We start from the raw sequence: 18,947 nt of genomic DNA, 5'->3' as shown, positions 1-18,947 counted from the left end.
CATGCATCGCTATCGAAACAAGTGATGATCGTGGCCATGTCGTATCGGCGTATTCTCCATCGTATCCTCATCCTCGGCAGGCCCACCCTCTTTCGGTGGGTTCGGAGGACAACCTGATGCCAGCAATTCATGTGATGCCTATCGCATCCTTTCGATGCGAATCACACCATGGACCTGTCGATCGCGCAAACCAAACACCAAACCTCAGCATCCCAAAACTTGACAGGCGATTATCATTCCCTCGATGGTCTAACCGAGCTGTGGCCCGAGCTTGGATGGAGCTAGCGTGGGCTAATTACTCCATCCAAGAACCGTTCAGGGGATCAGAGTCTAACCCCCACACGTTCCAGCGTGGACCAACAACGGTGCTGTCTAAATAATTCCATATTCTCAATCCTGTGCCCACCGGGCGTGTTGTCAATCCTGGAAGTTTCACTTGCTGGGCCTCTCTTTGCAAAATTCGGCCACCCATTATACTTGTGGCCAGCACGTTCAAATGCCGGGAAGCATATGGCTGGTGGATTGATACTAAAAAAGAGAAGGTACAAGAAGCTCAGAGGGCTCGGTCCCTTGATCCAGACATTCTAATGGCGTCTAGCAGCATGCTAATTGTTACCCCTGGTCTTCCAATTGCTCCCCTCACACGGATGATCATGTCAATCCCGGGGCCAAAGATCAGTTTCCTTATACTTGGCCCACATCACGGATGACAAGACTGTACGCCTTTACGCCTGACGCCTCATCCTATCGCGGCGACTGCCTAGCTGAGATCTGCTGTGTCGATGGAGACTGTGTACATCTAGTGTATACTACATACATAGTCGATACAGTATGTATGTACATCCTAAATCCCAGGTCGGCGCAAGAGAGGCCTCTCGGCTATGCAGCAGTCTACTCCAACTACAGGCTCAACAGCCACAAAACATGGTTCCGATGTCCTAAAGCATATCCATTTCCGGGGTTTTTTGCTGGCGCAGTTCCATGCCAACTACCATCTGCCTCCCAGTAGCTATACATTGGTGACTCCACCTTCGGAGAACGGGAGATGGGTTCCCGAATGCAGTTAATTCGCGCTGCTTCTCTAGAACAGAGAGCCAAGGCTTCCCGTGTCCCCAGACGATGTGAATGGGTCCCGCACCACCGGGAATGGAGACTGGCCGTCCCGTCCTGCGGAGGATTTTCTTCGCTGACCCTGGCCTCGCTTCTGTCGGCTCCACCAGGAGAGGTGTGGGCAGTGACTTGACGAATACCCTCCGAACGATGTCAGAAGTTATTATATATGGATGGTTCAAGACAGCCCATCCTTTTTTTTCTCGTGTGCTTCGAATCCCCAAACCCCAATTTGGTCAGTCTTTGATGCACACTCCCTTTCTTTGATAATCACCACTTCATTTGTATATATCTTTCATTATTGTTGTCACTCTTTCGTCTCTTTCTTTTTTTTTTTGAAAAAAAAACAAAATGTTTCCCAATGGTGTGTGGCGCGGTCTTGCGCTATGTGTCGCTGTCCTTGCTCCGCAAGCAGTGGCGGATATTTGCTCGACCTTGAAAGCCGGGGGAATCGACGTCGAATATCCAATGTCGCCGGACTATTCCAAGGATTTGACCAAGTACTGGTCGGCGGCGTGCGGCGATCTCAAGCCCACATGCATTGCAGCGCCGTCCAGTGCATCGGAAATGTCGCAGATCATCACCGAGCTGCACAAAGTCGAGACCTTGTTTGCGGTCAAGTCTGGTGGCCATATGCCTAACAACGGATTTGCCAGTATCCAGGATGGGTTGCTGGTCTCTACCAAGAACCTCGACCAGGTCTTTTATCACAAGAAAGACCAAACTGCGGTGATCGGGCCGGGTCTCTCATGGGAAGAGGCCCAGAAGGGTTTGGCTGGGACGGGACGGACTATTGTTGGAGGTCGACTCGGAGGAGTGGGCATTGGAGGATATATGCTTGGATGTATGTGTCTACCTGCTGAGAATTTCTGATTGGACCTGACCAGATGCAGGCGGAATGAGTTTCCTGAGTACGCAGTACGGCTGGGCTGCTAACAACGTGGTGGACTTTGAAGTCGTCCTGGCCAACGGCACTGTCGTCCATGCAAATGCTAAAAGCAACACTGGTCAGTGCAGCAAACCAGAAAATCTTTGACGATAGTCAAAGCTAACTCTTTTGGTTAGATCTCTACGCTGCTCTGAAGGGAGGCGGAAACAACTTCGGCGTTGTTACAGCCTACACCCTGCAGACACACCCGCAAGACCAGAAGGTCTGGGGCGGCAACTATGTGTTCACGTCGGACAAGACGCCGCAGGTACTGAAGGCGCTTCGCAACTTTGTGGACGAGTACCCGGATGACAAGGCGGCGATTATTCTGACATCGGAGTATGGGATCGCCATTGATTTCTGGATCATGTTTCTTTTCTACGATGGCCCGGAGCCGCCCCCTGGAGTGTTTGACGAGTTCACTGCAATCGAGCACACCTCAACCACGAAGACGTGGGACAGCTACTACGACCTGCTGAAACACAATGATTTCTTTATTCTGCAGTGAGTTATTTCCAGTGCGCTATGTCTTGTTGGTATCAGGACATCATAATATTGACTACGTGGCAGTGGACAACGCTACACCATCGCCACGGAGACAACTCCCCTTCCCAACAAGACCGTTGGATCAGACGTGCTGCAAGGGTACTATGACCACTGGCGAAATGTCACCAAGTCGGTGCTGGAAGTCAGCGGGGTGCTGGGATCCATCGCCTTCCAGCCCGTGCCCAAGACCTTCACGCGGAAGGCCAAGGAGCGAGGCGGCGTGAGCAATCCCAGGATGAATTGGTTGTATTTGCAGGATCGTGCCAGCTAACATCCAAATCACAGGATCTTCTCTCCATCCCCACCGACACCAGCTACATCATCATCGAGCTCGACTTCTCCTATGCCTCAGCCATCGACGACGACAAGATCGACCAGGCCAACCAGCACCTGTACCAGGGCATGGGGAATTTGATTCAAAAGAACATTGACAAGGGCCTGTTGCCAGACGTGTACCGGCCCTTGTTCATGAACGATGCCTACTACCGCCAGGATTACTGGGGTCGCATCCACCCAGCCTCGAAGAAACGGGCTCTCCAGGCGCGACACCGGTATGACCCTGACGGGTTCTTCCAGAAGCGGACCAGCGGAGGCTGGAGACTCGAGTAATATAGCAGGGGGTTGATATCGTTGGGCCTGGGATGTCTAGATCTGTTGCCGGGAGACCCTTAATTAATTTTCCCCTACACTCATATAATATGCACACAATCGAGGCGGTTAGGAATTGATGTATCACAAGAGATCCGCCCGTTGAGTATTTTTATCGATCTTTCATTTGGACAAAACCCAGTGGCTGTTCTGTAGACCCGCCTGCTTGGGTTGAGAGATGCAAGGTTATTTTGATTTTCTGGTTTTTCTCCTGCAGAAACACCCCGGTCGAGTCCCGGGGGATTAAGCACCCTGGCGCCCCGGGGTCTATAGCTGAAACATGATCTACGGTGCGTTGTGGGTGGTTGGGATCCTAATAAAAGTGAAGCGCCGGCGTAACCGCCTGCATCAGATCGCTAGACGCCCGAGCAATGGGTGGCTGAAAAACGTCCGGAACGACATAGGGTTCTTGTTCCACGCGCTGGAGTGGACCTGCTTGCATTACGGAGCTTTGAAGCTAGGCTTCTGGTGCTGAGAAGCTGTCATTGATGATCGTCTGCGATCGCGATCTAGGGCTACGATTTGCTGGCGGTTGGGGCTCTAGACATTTCCTGACACCGGAAGCCTCTTTAGATATGTTGGTCGAGTCCAGATCTTCTTTGTGTGCTAATTTGGTCTGGTCTGGACTCTTGTTGGGGCTATTTGTAGGTCCTTGTGGCGACGGGCTTTGTTGATGCTATATAAAGACTGTGAAGACGTCGTGCATTGTTGATCCACCTCACTTTGATTCAACACGCCAGTATTATCTTATTTGAATTTTCGTCTCTATACACTTTCATTCATTCTTAATTGCTTTCGTCTCAATATATATTGAGCCCCTTCGCTCCTTTGATTCCCAGCATCTGTCAACCCTAATCCATCTAAACCGAACCACACTTCTCGCCATTCCTACCGCAGTATACAACATCCATCATCCACCATCCATCATGGCCCGTTATGGCGCACTGGGCGCCACCTTTCAAATTGCCCGAGTCTTCGAGGCCTGCTCCCTGATTGCTATCATCGGCATGACCGCCAAGTTCATCTCCTCGATCGTAAATAACAACGCAACGCCACCGAACGTGCTAATCGGCACCATCAGCGTGGTAAAAATTGCATCCTACACCCCATGAAATATACTATATACTATATATAGCATGCGTTGGTCTCCAAAGGACAATCCCGCTAACCATCTCACTACAATCTAGACCTGCATCGCAGTCATGTACTGCCTCATCACCGCAATCCTCTTCCTCGACGACATCCTACCGTTCCTAGCCTGCGCCGCCATGGACCTGCTGGTGCTGGTGGCCCTGATCGTGGTTGCTGTTGTCGTCGGCAAGCCCCTCTCCTACCTCAAGTGCTCGGCGCTGGCCGAGCTGGGGTACAAGGACTCGACGGCGTATGCGCTGTCGTCGCATCTGTCGAGCTATTTGGCGACGCTGAGTGGCAAGATCGATTATACGTCGTGGATCGGGGCGTCGAAACCTATTTGTTTAGAGACGAAAGCGATTTGGGGTCTGAGTATTGCATTGTGGTGGGTTTTTTTTTTTTTTTTTATTTGCTGGAAAAAAGTAAATTACATGCTGACACCTGGAATCTACAGTATCCTGTTCTTCTTCTCAGCTCTCTGTAGTGTCTGTCTGTGGCGCCAGAAGAAGGCCAATGCCAATGCGAAGAGCACAGAGTAGGGGGGTTGGAAAGAAAAGAAAGCCAGGGAATGCAGAATATAATCTGGAAGATAGAAGACATGCAGTTTATTCTGGGGTTATTGTGTTATTTATTTCTTTGATCTTGCTTCTGTTTCATCTCATCTCGTTTGCAGACTAGTTAATCATGGCATTTCAACCGGAGTCCACAGCATAAAACAAAGAAGAGAAAAGAAAAGAAAAGAAAAGAAAGGAAAAGAATATATAGTAACTCCATTCCAAACAACACCATCCTCTCAACATTTACCCCGAGCTCACCGGCGGAATAACCGCAACCTCTTCGCCAACGTGAATCTCCCTTCGCGCATCCGCGTCATCCCCAACATCAACATACTCGCCCTCGACACTGACCCCACAGCTGCACAGCACTTTCTCCTGTATCCCAGGATACCGGGATTCCAGCAGCGCGAAGAGGCGTGCGAGAGGCAGCGGGGCGGGCAGACGCTCGCTGTCTTTGGTGGTGTATTGGGCGGCGGAGGCGAAGTAGTGGATTGTGAAAGTGCCTGATTGTTGTGTTTCTTGTGGGGTGGGAATGGAAGCCATTCTATGAGAGAGAAAGAGCAAGCCCAATGAGTATTGTGGTTGTGGTTGATTGTCTACTGGGAGAAGACAAAAGTAAAGGGAGGCGATCGATGGGCGGGTCACCACTGCGGGGCCATCGGGAAACCCTCTTGACACTTGGTGATTCCTGGGGAATTCAATGGTGATTTACTATTCAATGAAGCCATTAAGGATTCCAAGGGATTTGTACAGGTCAACACACTTGTCTCGCAGGAGTGGACTGGTATTTGTACGTTCTACCTCCGAGCAAGCATCCAAGAATGATACTCTATCTACCCATGGAATCTTCTCCACTCAGATATTTACACCAGCGCCCGAAACGCACGGATGAGATCTGCCCGGAGGTCTTCCCAATTCTCCAAGCCGACACTCACCCGCAAGAGCCGGCGATCGACCGTGGCATCGGACATGGTCCGCCACTCGATCAGAGTCTCCACGCCCCCGAGACTCGTGGCATGCTGGAAGAAATGCAGGTTGCTGGGCAGCGCCCGCGCGAAGCGCTCCTCCTTCATAGAAATCGAAAACACGGGCCCGAACCCGTGCGGCATCTGTTTTTGGAGCCAGTCGCCATCGACGCGTTGCAGGCTCGCGTGGAAGACTTCGGCCAGCACGGCTTGCACAGCAGCCTCGTCGCCGCCGACGGCCGGATGCGGGGCGCGCAGTGCAGAATCGAGCCAGGAGACCAGACGAGTAGCGTTCTCACTCTGCCGCTGCACGCGCACCTCGAGCGTGCGCAGACTGCGCACCGCCAACCAGCCCTCCATGTTCCCCATCACACTACCCAAATACAGCCGGTCTTGCCGCAACTGACCGGCCCAGTCTTCGCGTTGCGTCGCAAGCACCCCACAGAGCACGTCGCTGTGGCCGCCAAGGTATTTAGACCCAGAGTGCATGACCAGATCGGCGCCGAACTGGAATGGGTCCTGCAGCCCGGGTGGCGCGAACGTGCTGTCCACGATCAAGTGCGCGCCTCGCGAGTGCGCCTTTTCGGCGTAGGCGGCGATGTTGAAGGCGAGGCCTTTCGGGTTGATGGGGGTCTCGAGAAGAATGACATCGCCTGCTTCGAGCTGGTCGGCGACGCAATTCAATTCCAGTTTTTTAAGTCCCGTCAGGCGGCTAAATAGCGCGATCACGCCGTGACAGCCATGATACCCATCGCCGATGGAAATACGGCGCGGGTTAAGGAGTGTGAGGGCGGCATGCAATGCAGACAACCCGGACGAGTAGCTGATCGCCGTGCCATTCAGTAAGGAGGAAAGGATGGTTTCGAAGCGTGTCGGGTTGGGAGCCGAGAGCCGGGAGTAGATGTGGGAGGTTGGGGACTACAGGCCGTGGTCATGATCAGACAACGCTGGGATAAAGTGAGAATGGGGCGCATACGTTGGTCAAATCTGCGACCGGGATGAGCTCGGCCGGGTCATCGGGGTAGCGGAACGTGGTGGACAGGTGCATCGGAGGGGCCACATCGGTCACAACATTCAGCACATCGTCGGCGTGCAGGGAGCGCGTCGAGGCGCCAATGGCTTCGCTAGAATGCGACATGGTAAAATATGCTATGTAGGGCTTCAATTGTATGCACAGGCAAAATCATTCGAAGTGCGAGGTATAATACAGCAAAGGCGCGGATGTCGCGGGGCAAAGAGGGGATGCGACCACGGAAAGTCACGTGTGCGGGAACCTTTATCATCGACGCAGCGATCCCATCCGAGACGGCTCCCGCACCGATCCAGGCACTGCCGCCTTAAAATTGGCGCGTTCTATGGGAATTGATTAGCTCGGGGCCATATACAAGGGGGCATTGAAAATAGAAACTCACCAGCTTCCGTGTCGAATGTAATGGTGATATCATCATGTTCGATGGGATACTCAGGCATATCCAAGCACACAAAATCAGACGCCGGGTCATCATCCTTCTTCGGAAGCGCAAATTTGGCATCCACAATCCTAATACCAAATTTGCTGGACCGGCCAAACGACTCTAAATGGTCGGTGCCCTTGAGGACGAAATTCATGCAGGTGCCATGATGGAAATCCGCGAAGAAGGCGAGCAATTGGGTGACTCCCTCTTGTCGAACAATCTGGATTCGAGCCGAACTGGCCTCCCATTTCTTGTAGATTGGGACCACCATTCGACGGCGGGATATAGTGAAGGATGAGGCAATCCTAACCCGTTAGCACCAGAAGATGAACCCCATTGAAAAAAGCCAATGTGAAAGAAAAGAAGGAATTACTCACCCATCATATAGGACCCGAAATCCAGTAACCGCTGTTTCAAAAGCATGCAGATCTAAAACAATCTTAGTGACGACGACAAAGGGAAGCGTTCAGAGACCTACCCTGCACTGATGCAAAGTCGAACCGGCGAACCATTGGTTTCGCTGTGACCTTCTCAAGAAACGCGGCAAACTGCTCGGACATTTCCGGGCGAATGAGGTTGTCCGCCAGCGAAGCAGTCAGGTCTTGTTGTGCGGGGCGATACAAACTCATGCCGGTTTTCCGATTGACATCCAAGCCTAACTTCAATTCCCCAGGCCCTGGTACACACGGGGCTTAGTATGCACTCCAAGATCCGTTTTAGCAATGACCTACCTAAGTTGATGCGATCCGTAACAGAGCCCCATTCTGTAGCAACGAAAGCCCTCAAGGTTTCCGATAGAATTGTGGGACCATAGCCATGATCCACAAAAGCATGTTCTTGATCGATCACGGATACATTGCCCGCGGGGAACTGAACATGGGTGACCGCGGGTCGGCCGCTACCTGGGTCCGTCGGCTGTTCGATGGAGTACGACCGAAGAGGGGCTTCTGGAGTTTTGACCTCTCCCTCCCGAGGCACCATGGCCAACAGCACAGAATGCATCTGGGTACGCTCCTCGACCGTATGGAACGTCATCAACATCGACCGCGTGCGCCCATCCTCAGTGACTTTGAGCAGGAGAGCAGGAGCGCCGTCCTCTCCCCGCAGGAGACCAAACACAATGGGCGAGCCACGGCCCAGAATATGACGCACGTTGCTCAATGTCTTCACCTTGGGACTCGTCAACACGGTGAGTCGAAAACCTTGGTGCATGCTTCGGGTTCCTGTGCCCTCCGTCACGGTGATGGATCGCTCAAACAAGCGAATTCGACAACGCTCCAGTGGCTCGGAGGGGAAAGCCTTGGGCGTGCCCGGGTCCATGTAATGGAAGACCTTCAGGGTGTTTTCAAAGATCACCGTTTCGCCAGCCTCGGGTTGAAGACTCGCTTCAGACTTCTGGGTGTATTTGACAATGTTCCACAGCGTTTTGAAATCATCTTCTTTGAACATGACATCTAATTCAAACCCTCGAGGAAGCTTTACTCGCATTGAATTGGTCCGGACTTGCCATTCTACATCATCCCACGTCGGTCCCTGCTTGCGGTCGCATTGAACCATGATGTTGACGAGCTGACTCTGGCTTGTGATGGCCGCAAACACATACCAATCGGCACGTTCTCGAACGATGGACAATGCACAAGGCATGGCGTATTGTTGGCCCTCGTCATCGCTGGAGCTTACGCATACTTGCACAAACATGCTTCCGTAGCTGAAATACCGGGATGTATCTCCAAGGGGCATCATCTGTACCATATTTGGCCCCTTGCCCGTTCTCTCGACCAACATCGATCTCGTTGCAGCACCAGACAAGACTGCGGACACGTCTGGCGCAAAGAAAGGGTATCGCAACCATATAGCCGTGTCGATGTGACTGGGAGAGCCATCTCCGGACACAATCATGGCCAGAATGTTGTTTCGCTTGATCGACATGGATAACGACCGCAGATGGTTGAGGATTGTCTGGTGCAAACCCAGGAGGTCAGACATCTCTTTATCACCGGTGGTGCTTGCAACTGCCAGCAGCGCATCTAAGCTCATGGAACCGTAGCGGGATAGCTCATAATGATTCGGCACAATATTTTCATTGATCCAAAGCGCTTTCCCCAAATCGATGACGGCTTGATTGGCGTAGCCGGGCGGACACGACGAGCGGGTGCGAGCATATGTTTCCAAGCGGGTCTTGCCTCGCAGGAACCACCATACCGCAGCCCGGATCCATTCCGTCAGGGTGGTTTCCATTAAAGGCTTAACGCTCTCGGCTGCGAGTCGAAGGAGACTATCATAGCGCGCGATGTAGTCCCTGAACTCCGTAAATGCACCATCACCCAGCTGATTGGCAACCGACCGCAAAGAAAATTTGGGTGGCTGAGGGCTGCGCGACGGCTCTCGACTTGATGGAGGCAGTGCCTGGCTAAGCGGTTGCGGCTCATGGGTCGGGACTTTGGGGGCCGGAGAAAGCTTGTTGGAACTGCCAGGCGTGAGACCGGGAGGTATTCGCGGGTCAACTGGGCTGAGACTGGCCTGGGTGCGGTGTACGGCTTGACTCGAGGGGTGACGAATCGAGTGGACGATGGACTTGACCGATGGCGCATTGGATGTGATGGAAATTGGGGGAGTCTCGTAGACCGACTCGATGGGACTTTCCAAGGGTGGCTCGGGGCTCGAAAGGTCCTCGTCTTCGTAGGGAGGAGACGGGACATCGTCCTCATACCCATGCTGCAAGGCACGTCCTTCTTCTGCTTGCATTTGGCTTCGAACACGTTGTGCGAACGAGCTCGACTCGGGGGAGCCGCGAAACGAGAGCCGCGAGCCGCTTTCACTCGTGGGCAAGGTTTGCAGAAGCCCCGCATCTTGAGAATTCTGGATCAACGGCGGCTGCCAGTCCCCATCCCGCGGACCCTGAGCGGCGCCTGTCCGTTGGGTTCGCCCATCACCATCGACCAGCGAGGTGTTGACTCGGAGTGTTGGCAGCGGGGATCGTGATGGGTCAGGCGAGGGTGCGGACGCGCTGCCGGGGTAGGCACCCCCCGACTGCGCGATCGCTGACGAGACCACGCGATCTCAATTGTTGGGGTCTCTGCCTCATCGCCTCCTTCCCCAATCAACTCGGGTTGTTGATCCAAGAAGCCAACCCGAAGACCCTTGCGAGTGCGGGGTTTTCGAGGGGGCTGATCGGAAAAATTGAAGGCGGCATAGTTCTCGTTTGACGATTTGGGAGGGGGTGGCGGGGGAACGCCGGAGACGTCCTGGGAGGAAGGGAGACGGTGGGAAGAAACGTGTTGTGGAGGAACCCCTCTCGGGTCCGCCGTGAGCGCGGGGAGGTCGTCGGGGAGCTGACGGGATGAGGAGAGAAAGTCTTCAATCTGTCGGTCGGGGGTCGACCGACTACCCTTGTCTTTCGAGAACAGCTTGTCCCTCCAATGGGGCTTTTTGACCGACTTGGGCTGCTCGGCAGCCAAAAACGCAAACGGGTCATCGGCAGGCATGACGGAAATCGGGATGGTACTGAAAAAGGCTGGGGAGGTCCTGTCAACATCACACGCTTCGACCCCAATTTCATGCACAGACAAGGAGGCCAGTCCTCATCTAACGGTAATCCCCCTCCCCAAGGTATGTGTGCGTGTGTGTTATCAGAGTCGCAAGAAACAAAGATCGACAGGGGCTTCGATTACTCTGATCAGAGTATACCTAGGTAGTGTTGCGGGATCGAATGATAGCGGGGGGGGGGAAGGGGGATTTCGACCAGAACCTCGACGCGGTGAAAGGGTGACAAGGAAGGAGTTGATTTCCAGATCTCCCCAAGAGAAACGAAAAAGGCAAGGAGCGAAGGAGCGGCGTTTAAGATGAGTCGCAGCGCCCGTGCATGCCCCCTAAATCCTTGGTTCTCTTGGGATTTCAATGAAAAAGAAAAAAGAAAAAGAAAAAGAGTCTGGAGACAGAGGGGGATTAACCCATTAGCCCAAGTCCAAGCTCGAGGGCGATTGCCTTCCGTTTGTCTAGTGGAGCAGATCGTCAAGCGTAGAATTAGTGCGAGGATTAGGGGAATCCAATGTACGTACGGGAGATGAGCTGTTGCCAACAAAGCTGGACCAGCAGCCGTGATACTTGGGTGGATCAAAAGGAGAGAAAGGAATGCATTTGCCCACTTGTGACTATCATCATATCATTGTTAGGGGGGGGGATCAGACTACTCCGCAGATACCACAAGTGACCATAGTGGATCCGTAAGTGGTGCAAGTCACTTTGGAGTACTGCCTCATTACGCCTGAGCGATAAGGCAATCACTCTGAGAGTAGTCACACTTCCCTCCTCTCTCTACATCTCTCCCTTCTACACACCGGAGGGATCTCTACTCTCTGACACTCTGATATTGAGGCCTCCCAGTTCTCGCGAGTCTCAGCGTGAAACCCAACTAAACCCGTTCCAGTGACCATAGAGGGGCTGCGGGTCCCGCTGACGAGGTCGGAGATGGAGTTGGGATCAGCGCTATGATATGGCCATTGTGGCTGTACGAGATGACTGTGATTCTCAAAGGATTGAGGGTCTTTTTTTCTTTCTTTCTTTCTTTCTTTCTTTCTTCTCCTTCTCAAAACCACCCTTCCTATATATAAGAACCCTCCAATGTAGTCATTGATCCAGTGTTCACTTGCCCTTTGCCGGCTTCCCCCTTTGGTCCTCCCGCCATCGTACACTCGGCATGCATGCTTTATAACGCGCGTCTCTGATTTGCTGCTTGGGATTGAATTGAGTCAATTGGAATTGACATCCCTGTCAAGGGAATACACAAGGGAATACGTTCCCTGAGAAAAATCTAGACGAGATAGGAAATAGATATATCTATACGCTTGGTTCAGACCCAGCGGAAACCAGGTCAATGCTTCCTTGGGAGTATACAGATAAACATGCTACTCGATGATAACCAGCCCTGGTGTACTTTGATTTTAACATGCTTAAGCTTAATGATCAACTAGCGCCGTCTGTCACCCCGCAAATCATATTGGCTCTAGTTGGTGCAATAGATAATGATGGGTAGAAATAGTGTCATTTGATGATAGCTAAGAAATCAACATGGGAAAAGTCACTAGGTGTCTACCATGTCAGATATTTCGAGGGAAAGCTCGCAAACTCAGGGAAATGGATGCGATCCTCGGCGGGTACCGGCTGGGATTGGCACATGGATTGCACGCTGTCGAGGCAAGGGAGACGCGGGAGGGGAACGGTTGCGGGTATGAGCAGATTAGCGACTTGAATTAGGCATAGGCCTTTCTTTGTTCTCTTCAACGAACATAAGGGTTGCGTTTGTGTGCATCCTGCCGCTTCGAGATGCCCGAGATCGGCTGAGCTGAGGATGCCAACTGCTGGGGGGATGCCATTCTCTATTCTCCGTGCACACCACCTTCGAGTGGAGGGAGTGTCTTCTGTCGAGATTTCTTTCAACTCAACCAAAATTTGGTAGAGCCTGGGGCAGAATCATGACAGGCCAAGGAAGTTCTTTGGCCTTGAGATGGTCTGCGTCGAGTGACTTGGACTGGTGAACGTCTGGAGCGAAAGCGAGGAATTGTATCGACCTCAGTTTCCCATCTGCTACCAGCCAAGGTGGCAGTGTCAAGAATAATCTAGCTGCTTTGTGTGGTCCCTGAGACATCAACAGTACCCACACGGTGCATCTGGGAGTCGATCATCTTATTTTTGCCATGCCGCCATGTCTCATCTGCAGCCGATCGCACACAGGAATAGAAAGAAATGCGTGATGTCCACAGATCAGTGAGACAATAGAACTGGGCATGTCAGCTTGCTGCAAAACAAATAGAATAGAATTCAAGAGGAATCAATTGCTTGGGGGAAGAGAAGGAAAGAAAGAGAGAGAGAGAGAGAAGGGGTTCAGCTGAGTGTAGATCGAGCGATGCCCACGTAGTCAGCCGCCAAATCTCCGCCCCGACATAGAACTCCCCGAGTCTCTCTTGCTTTTCTTTTCTTTTCTTTTCTTTCTTTTCTGTTTTATTTGATTCTTCTTTCTTCCACTTCTTCAATTCAAAGCTTTCTGGTTTGATCTTCTTTCCGCGCTGCGGTTTGTTCTCGGGATGCCCTGCTCCTGACCCAGTGGCTTGCGTTCCTCCCTCTAGGCAGCCAACCTTGAACCTTTACACATCCCGCATCCCTTGACGCGCACTCTTCCCCCCGGTCGGACTCCTGCAAATTGTATCCTCGACCCTGAGGTGTGTTACCCGCAAGATCCTGGCATACCCGACATATTGTCAACGCAACGTGGATTCGATCACATACCCCGGGGGTTGACCTCCCCCAGGAGGTCATCCCGGATGCCCAACCCAGACGGCATGTGTTACGCGGGGACCCAGGAGCCATCGAGTGATTCCGGTCAACGGCCAACAGCTAGGTGTCTACGACGCGGAGGAATAGGCGTGTCTCAAGGTCGGCGATGGCGGGATACGTCCAAACGGCGGTGGTCTCGGCCATGGATTTCGTGGATCGCCGTCGTGTGGATGATCTCGTGGATATCGCCGGCCGTCGCGGTCCTGTTGGATTTTGACAATTGCCTGAGCCAGACCATCCGTGACTCGAATCCTTTACAGCTCCAATTCATTCCGCTCGACGTGTCTGTCCACTTCGACCTCGCTGATCCTCTCCATCCGCTGAATGTGACTGTTTATGGGAACGTCTCTGGGACTGCCGATCGTCGCTCGAACTACCCACCCCCGGATGATGCACAGTGGAACAATCCCAATCAGACCGTTGGAAAGATTGTGGACCTGAGCAACTCCAACAACAAGTTTAGCACCCTGCTGACATCGTTCAATGTGTTGAATTTCGCACCTTTTCGCGATGCTTCCCGGTTTTGTGACACTCTCGCACACGGCGAGTGTCCGATGGGCCCGGTCTTCAAGTACAATCTGTGAGAATTGCACTTTTGCTGAGTTACCTAAACCCCGCCTAATTGATGTCCCTTTATCTTCAGGAGTGACCTCGACACCTTGAATGCCTTCTCTGTTCAACATGACATGATCTCGACATACCGCTTTTCGACCATCTCGCCAACGCTTACGATCCGATCCGGTGATGCCTCAGCAGTAGATTTGGGCTGTATTTCGGTACAGATCACACCCGACCTCGGAAAACCACGGAAAAATGGGTTGGCCTATGTGCCGTTGGTCATCTTGTTGCTAGTGGGAATTGCCACCATCTCTGCCGCCATATACAGCCCCTGGGGCACTACGGATTTGTTTCGATGGACGAGTAACTATGGCCGCGACGAAGATGTTCTCCGCCTGGTTACTCCTGGATTTGCAGATTGTCTCCAGTACCTACAATATGTGGTGTTGACTGGGGCCTTGTCGCTGGACTACCCCGGTTACTATCAGCCCGCCGTAAGCCAAGGGGCTTGGTCAGCTCTGATGTTCAATCAAAGCCTTGTCAGCTCGAGCGATGGCCATAACCCGGTCGTTGATGGTGTCTACACCGTGAATGGGACGTATGGTCTGGACCGATTGAATCAGCTGGTGGGGATGGCCACCACTCAAGATATTTGGCCGGGCATGATGGTGTGGCTTTTGGTCATCGTGGTCGTCGTCACACTGCTGATCCAGCTCGGATTCGCAGGACGCTGGGTCCATCGAGAATTGACCAATATCCCTGAACAAGATCTGCGCGCCAAAAACATTCCCTTTACCGTGGGGAACATCATCCGCATCGTTTTCAATTACTTGCTCCTTCCAATCATCTCCCTTTCTTTCTTCCAGCTCGTCATTACCGGACGCTCCCCAGCCTACAGCGTTGCCTTGGCGGCGGTGATGATCATCATCTTGATCTGCTTTTCGCTCTGGGCAATCCGCGTCCTTGTGTCTACCCGACCCAGGTCTCATCTATTTGACGACCTACCCACAGTGCTCCTGTACGGTCCGCTCTATAACACGTTTTGTGACGATGCGGCAGCGTTTGCCATCGTCCCTATCTTCTTGACGTTCGCCCGCGGAGTCGCCATTGGCGCTTTACAGCCTTCGGGGATTGCGCAGATTGTATTGCTCGCCATATGCGAAGTCGTCTCAGTGCTCTCAATCGTGGCTTTCCGACCCTTCCCTGCACCCACCTCGATGAATTTATACCATTGCTTGTTTTCCTTCGTGCGGTTCCTTACCATTCTTCTGAGCGTGGTGTTTGTTCCCTCATTGACAGTCTCAGACGCTGCACGGGGGTGGATTGGATATGTCATCCTCATCCTGCACGCGCTGGTTCTCATATTCGGGTTTTTCCTGAACGCGCTGCAGACGTTAATCGAAGTCTTAGCAAGACTCGCAGGTGCTGGTGGGGCCACACGTGGTGGCTTGTCGAAGGTATTCGGAATGCGCCAGCTGTCAAGGCGCGAGCCGCAACGTGACCTCACCCGGCAAAGCTTAGGCTCCGAAGCGGCTATGCTTGTACATACCGACGGGCGTGTGTCTTCTCAGTTAGACGGCTCACGTCCTCGGAGTCTGTCAGGGAGCTCGGCCCTGCTTCTGAATCGTGCAACCGCTAGCGAGGGCCGAGCGAGCGGGATTCTGGATTACGCCAGTTCACATGGCGGTGGCTCGCACAGCCGTGCCGCCAGCGGTGGACTGTACACGCCGACCCAAACCAGCTATCCCGGACCCGGTTCACCCAGCAGTGGCACAGTCATTGGCATGCATGCCCGGGATCCCTATTATCGCCCCCGAGACCTGGACGGAGGACGCCCCAGGCGAGCATATCTTCTGACAAAGGAAAACGGAATTCGAGGAGCTTTTTTAATCCAACTCGAGCAGCCGATGTGGAAGATAACGTGGGAGATAGCGGGCCAATGTCCGGTCGGGCAACCCCTGTCCCGGCGTATCTGCCAGCCCCCAAGGACGACATGGAATTGGATGACTCTCGACAGTCCCAGAAGGATTATGCCGTGCGTGAGGTTGACTTCTATTATCGTGTCCGTGGCCCGCCTCTCTCGCATACTGGCACCCGCAAGTTGAAGACCGGCCCCGCCGACCCCACAGGCCCGGTGTCTTCTGCGACTGGATGGTTTCGGAATTTCTTCCAAGGCAAGACCAAGGACAAAGGCAAAGGGTTTGAAGTGGTCCGAAGCGCTCGAGCGCCCCCTCCTGGCATGTATGCGAGAAGGGGCGACTTCCACGAGCCGTACCAAGATGACCCCGACGATGGGATGGCCGGCGGGCACTCTCGCAATGTCTCCGCTGGGGAGATGCCTTTCCAAGACTCCGACGGTGACCATGATCCCCGACAATCTGGCGAGCTGCCCGCGCCGGTCCTACCGCAAGTGAATTCGGTGGATAGCATCGAGCTACCCAGTCGCATGGGATCACGGCGTACTCAGACCTCACTGGACGGAGATGAGGCCACGCAGCCTATTCCGGCTGTCATCGAGACCACTTTGCCCCAGACCCAAGGCGGCCAAGATGTTTCTGACCCGGGACACCTGCGGCCTGAGTCCCCGGCCACTGCACGCTTGCCCTTTAGCGGCAGTAGCTCACCTTCACGAGAACGGGGGCTTTCTGTGGCCTCCACCTCTGGGTCGGCGACCTCGAGCCACAAAACAGGGAAAGATGGTAGACGCGCCGAACGTCCTTCAAGCATGGGCTACGTACCACAGCACCGCGCACATGACCACATTCATCAGGCGAGTCCGGACGAACCATCTTTTGCCGGTAGTGCAGCGGAGCTTGTGGATGAACCGTTGCACGTCGAGCAATGAGGTCCAGCGGTTGTTTCTCTATTTGGGACCTTTATCTATACTTCACTGCCTCTCTTCCCCGCCTCACCCATTCTCCTTACATCCGTTGTGCTTTTCCCCCTGAATATTTGGCGGCTTGGATTTCCATTGATGCCACGGTCACGAATCTCCTTCTGTTCCTGCCTTTAATTCTTTTTTTCCTCTCCCAAAACTCTTGTCAGGCGTTTCTTTTTTTCCCCTACCCCTTTTCTCAATTGATCCCAGGTAGTTTTGATGGGAACTATAGCGCTATTCTTGTAATCCATACCACGGCCTTAGGTAGTATTTTGGCACTTCATTTGGAGACTTGTTTGTTTACTCAACTTTGCTTTCGTTCCTTGACTAGGTAGGATCTAAGCTGTGCTGTGCATGCTCCTAATCCATGGATATCCGGTTATCGGACACGGACAAAGTATGAGGATATTTAGCTCTAAAAGGCAGCGGCTCCGACCATCTGCATTTCCATGTCATCACAGTGAGGAAAAAAAATAAAACTAAAAAAAAAACTAAAACTAAAACTAAAACTAAAACCAAACAAAATCCGTCCCATTGAATTCACAGGGATCTGATCAACGTTCAAGAAGGAGGGGGAGGTTGGATATAGACAATGATGCCTCAGCTACATGAATTTCAAGGGCGGCTTGACTTGATTGAGCGTCAGTAAGGAATCCTCATGGAAGAGGACATCCTCATGGGCACTGGAATTATTTCTCCCACCCTTTAATAATGGGGGATTTTCTTGTACCAATACAACATTTGTCCCATGGTCCAGCGCTCGTCCTGTTTGCACAAGCCTCTTGCCATCAACTGTACCTTCTCCGGTCGCATCCCTGGAAATCTGTTGCCTAATAATTCGTTGGTAGCGTCGTAGGTGAGGCCAGGTGCGACGGCACCGGATCTAGGCTGATGTAGCCTGCGAGCAATGCTGTCCTGCAACATGTTCGTCATCTCGCTCCGTTGATCGGCCCACAGCCATGTCATGGTCCATGCAAAAACATCATTTTTCGGGCCGTCATATGGTTCACGATTCTTCCACTCTAAAGGCTAGATATGAGCACTGGTCCATAGAAAGGGAAATAGCATGGATAGACCGAAACAGAAACCTACCTGGACCCTTATAAGTCGGTGTCCCACCACTGAAATCATGGCAAATGCCCTTGCCCACCCATCCAGTACCATCCCAATGCCCAGGCACATATCGGGCATGGTCCCAATCAATCATGTATCTGAAGCCGTTTCTCATGAAAAGAATATTTTCCGGCTTGACGTCTCGATTTATGACATCGACTCTATGGGCTTCCTTTAATACCTCTCCCATGGCGCCCATTGTCTCTAGGGTGATCATGGGCAGGTTTCCCTAATCAACCCCTCATTCATCCCATCAAACATATCATAAATACCGAGTTCCATCACCTGGACCGACTGGTCGGTGTTGGTGGAGTAGAATTGTTCACGAAACGGCATCACCCACGGACTGGTAACTCGTTCCTGAAGTTTGGCCTGATCGATCGCGGTCCCTCCACGAGAGAGCTTGACGCCCACGTCCAGGTCTCGACCGATGGGCAGTTGCAGGTAGGCATTATCTTGTGTGTTATAGTAAGCGAGCTTCGCTTCCCAGACCTGGCCGTCAGCTCCATGGTTTTTTTGTTTGACGAGTAGCAGCGATACGGAGGGTTGTCCGTTACGCGTCATGACATATTGGAATCGGGCCTTCTGTGAAGAAACATGTCTAGGGTTTTGAAACCCCTCGTCATAACAGGGCAATTGGGGGTATGCTCGTTTTTTGAGGGTGCGACGTTCTAGCAAAGGCGAGTGATCGAAAGAGGAATTTTGTGGAGCGAGTGACGGTTCATCGGA

At 52.8% G+C, this 18,947-nt stretch overlaps 6 protein-coding genes across 6 annotated transcripts; 3 read left to right on the top strand and 3 right to left on the bottom strand.

Moving 5' to 3' along the window:
• Window positions 1-1,461: 1,461 nt before the first annotated feature.
• NUU61_005746 (FAD-binding oxidoreductase) lies at window positions 1,462-3,193 on the top strand (the record flags this gene model as incomplete). The annotated part of the gene is made up of 5 exons (XM_056656328.1): window positions 1,462-1,954; window positions 2,004-2,117; window positions 2,176-2,542; window positions 2,609-2,804; window positions 2,870-3,193. 5 exons carry the CDS (start codon window positions 1,462-1,464, stop codon window positions 3,191-3,193), a joined length of 1,494 nt encoding a protein of 497 aa, XP_056511941.1.
• A 965-nt stretch (window positions 3,194-4,158) lies between these two features.
• On the top strand, window positions 4,159-4,902 carry NUU61_005745 (uncharacterized protein; the record flags this gene model as incomplete). The annotated part of the gene is made up of 3 exons (XM_056656327.1): window positions 4,159-4,317; window positions 4,420-4,748; window positions 4,818-4,902. The coding sequence occupies 3 exons, from the start codon at window positions 4,159-4,161 to the stop codon at window positions 4,900-4,902; spliced, it is 573 nt and encodes a 190-aa protein (XP_056511940.1).
• Window positions 4,903-5,163: 261 nt separating this feature from the next.
• NUU61_005744 (MoaD/ThiS family protein) lies at window positions 5,164-5,463 on the bottom strand (the record flags this gene model as incomplete). Its single annotated transcript, XM_056656326.1, has 1 exon — window positions 5,164-5,463. The coding sequence occupies one exon, from the start codon at window positions 5,461-5,463 to the stop codon at window positions 5,164-5,166; it is 300 nt and encodes a 99-aa protein (XP_056511939.1).
• Window positions 5,464-5,783: 320 nt separating this feature from the next.
• NUU61_005743 (uncharacterized protein) lies at window positions 5,784-10,824 on the bottom strand (the record flags this gene model as incomplete). The annotated part of the gene is made up of 7 exons (XM_056656325.1): window positions 5,784-6,803; window positions 6,862-7,034; window positions 7,298-7,644; window positions 7,717-7,768; window positions 7,818-8,015; window positions 8,071-10,346; window positions 10,391-10,824. 7 exons carry the CDS (start codon window positions 10,822-10,824, stop codon window positions 5,784-5,786), a joined length of 4,500 nt encoding a protein of 1,499 aa, XP_056511938.1.
• Window positions 10,825-13,656: 2,832 nt separating this feature from the next.
• On the top strand, window positions 13,657-17,072 carry NUU61_005742 (uncharacterized protein; the record flags this gene model as incomplete). The annotated part of the gene is made up of 3 exons (XM_056656324.1): window positions 13,657-14,249; window positions 14,313-15,982; window positions 16,132-17,072. The coding sequence occupies 3 exons, from the start codon at window positions 13,657-13,659 to the stop codon at window positions 17,070-17,072; spliced, it is 3,204 nt and encodes a 1,067-aa protein (XP_056511937.1).
• A 738-nt stretch (window positions 17,073-17,810) lies between these two features.
• Window positions 17,811-18,782, bottom strand: NUU61_005741 (uncharacterized protein; the record flags this gene model as incomplete). Its single annotated transcript, XM_056656323.1, has 3 exons — window positions 17,811-18,127; window positions 18,198-18,422; window positions 18,491-18,782. The coding sequence occupies 3 exons, from the start codon at window positions 18,780-18,782 to the stop codon at window positions 17,811-17,813; spliced, it is 834 nt and encodes a 277-aa protein (XP_056511936.1).
• Between the last annotated feature and the right edge of the window lie 165 nt (window positions 18,783-18,947).

This window comes from Penicillium alfredii (assembly GCF_028826965.1).
Source record: "Penicillium alfredii strain IBT 34128 chromosome Unknown utg000007l_segment0_segment0, whole genome shotgun sequence".
Classification (NCBI taxonomy): Eukaryota; Fungi; Ascomycota; class Eurotiomycetes; order Eurotiales; family Aspergillaceae; genus Penicillium; species Penicillium alfredii.
This window is presented reverse-complemented; position numbering and strand designations above follow the sequence as displayed.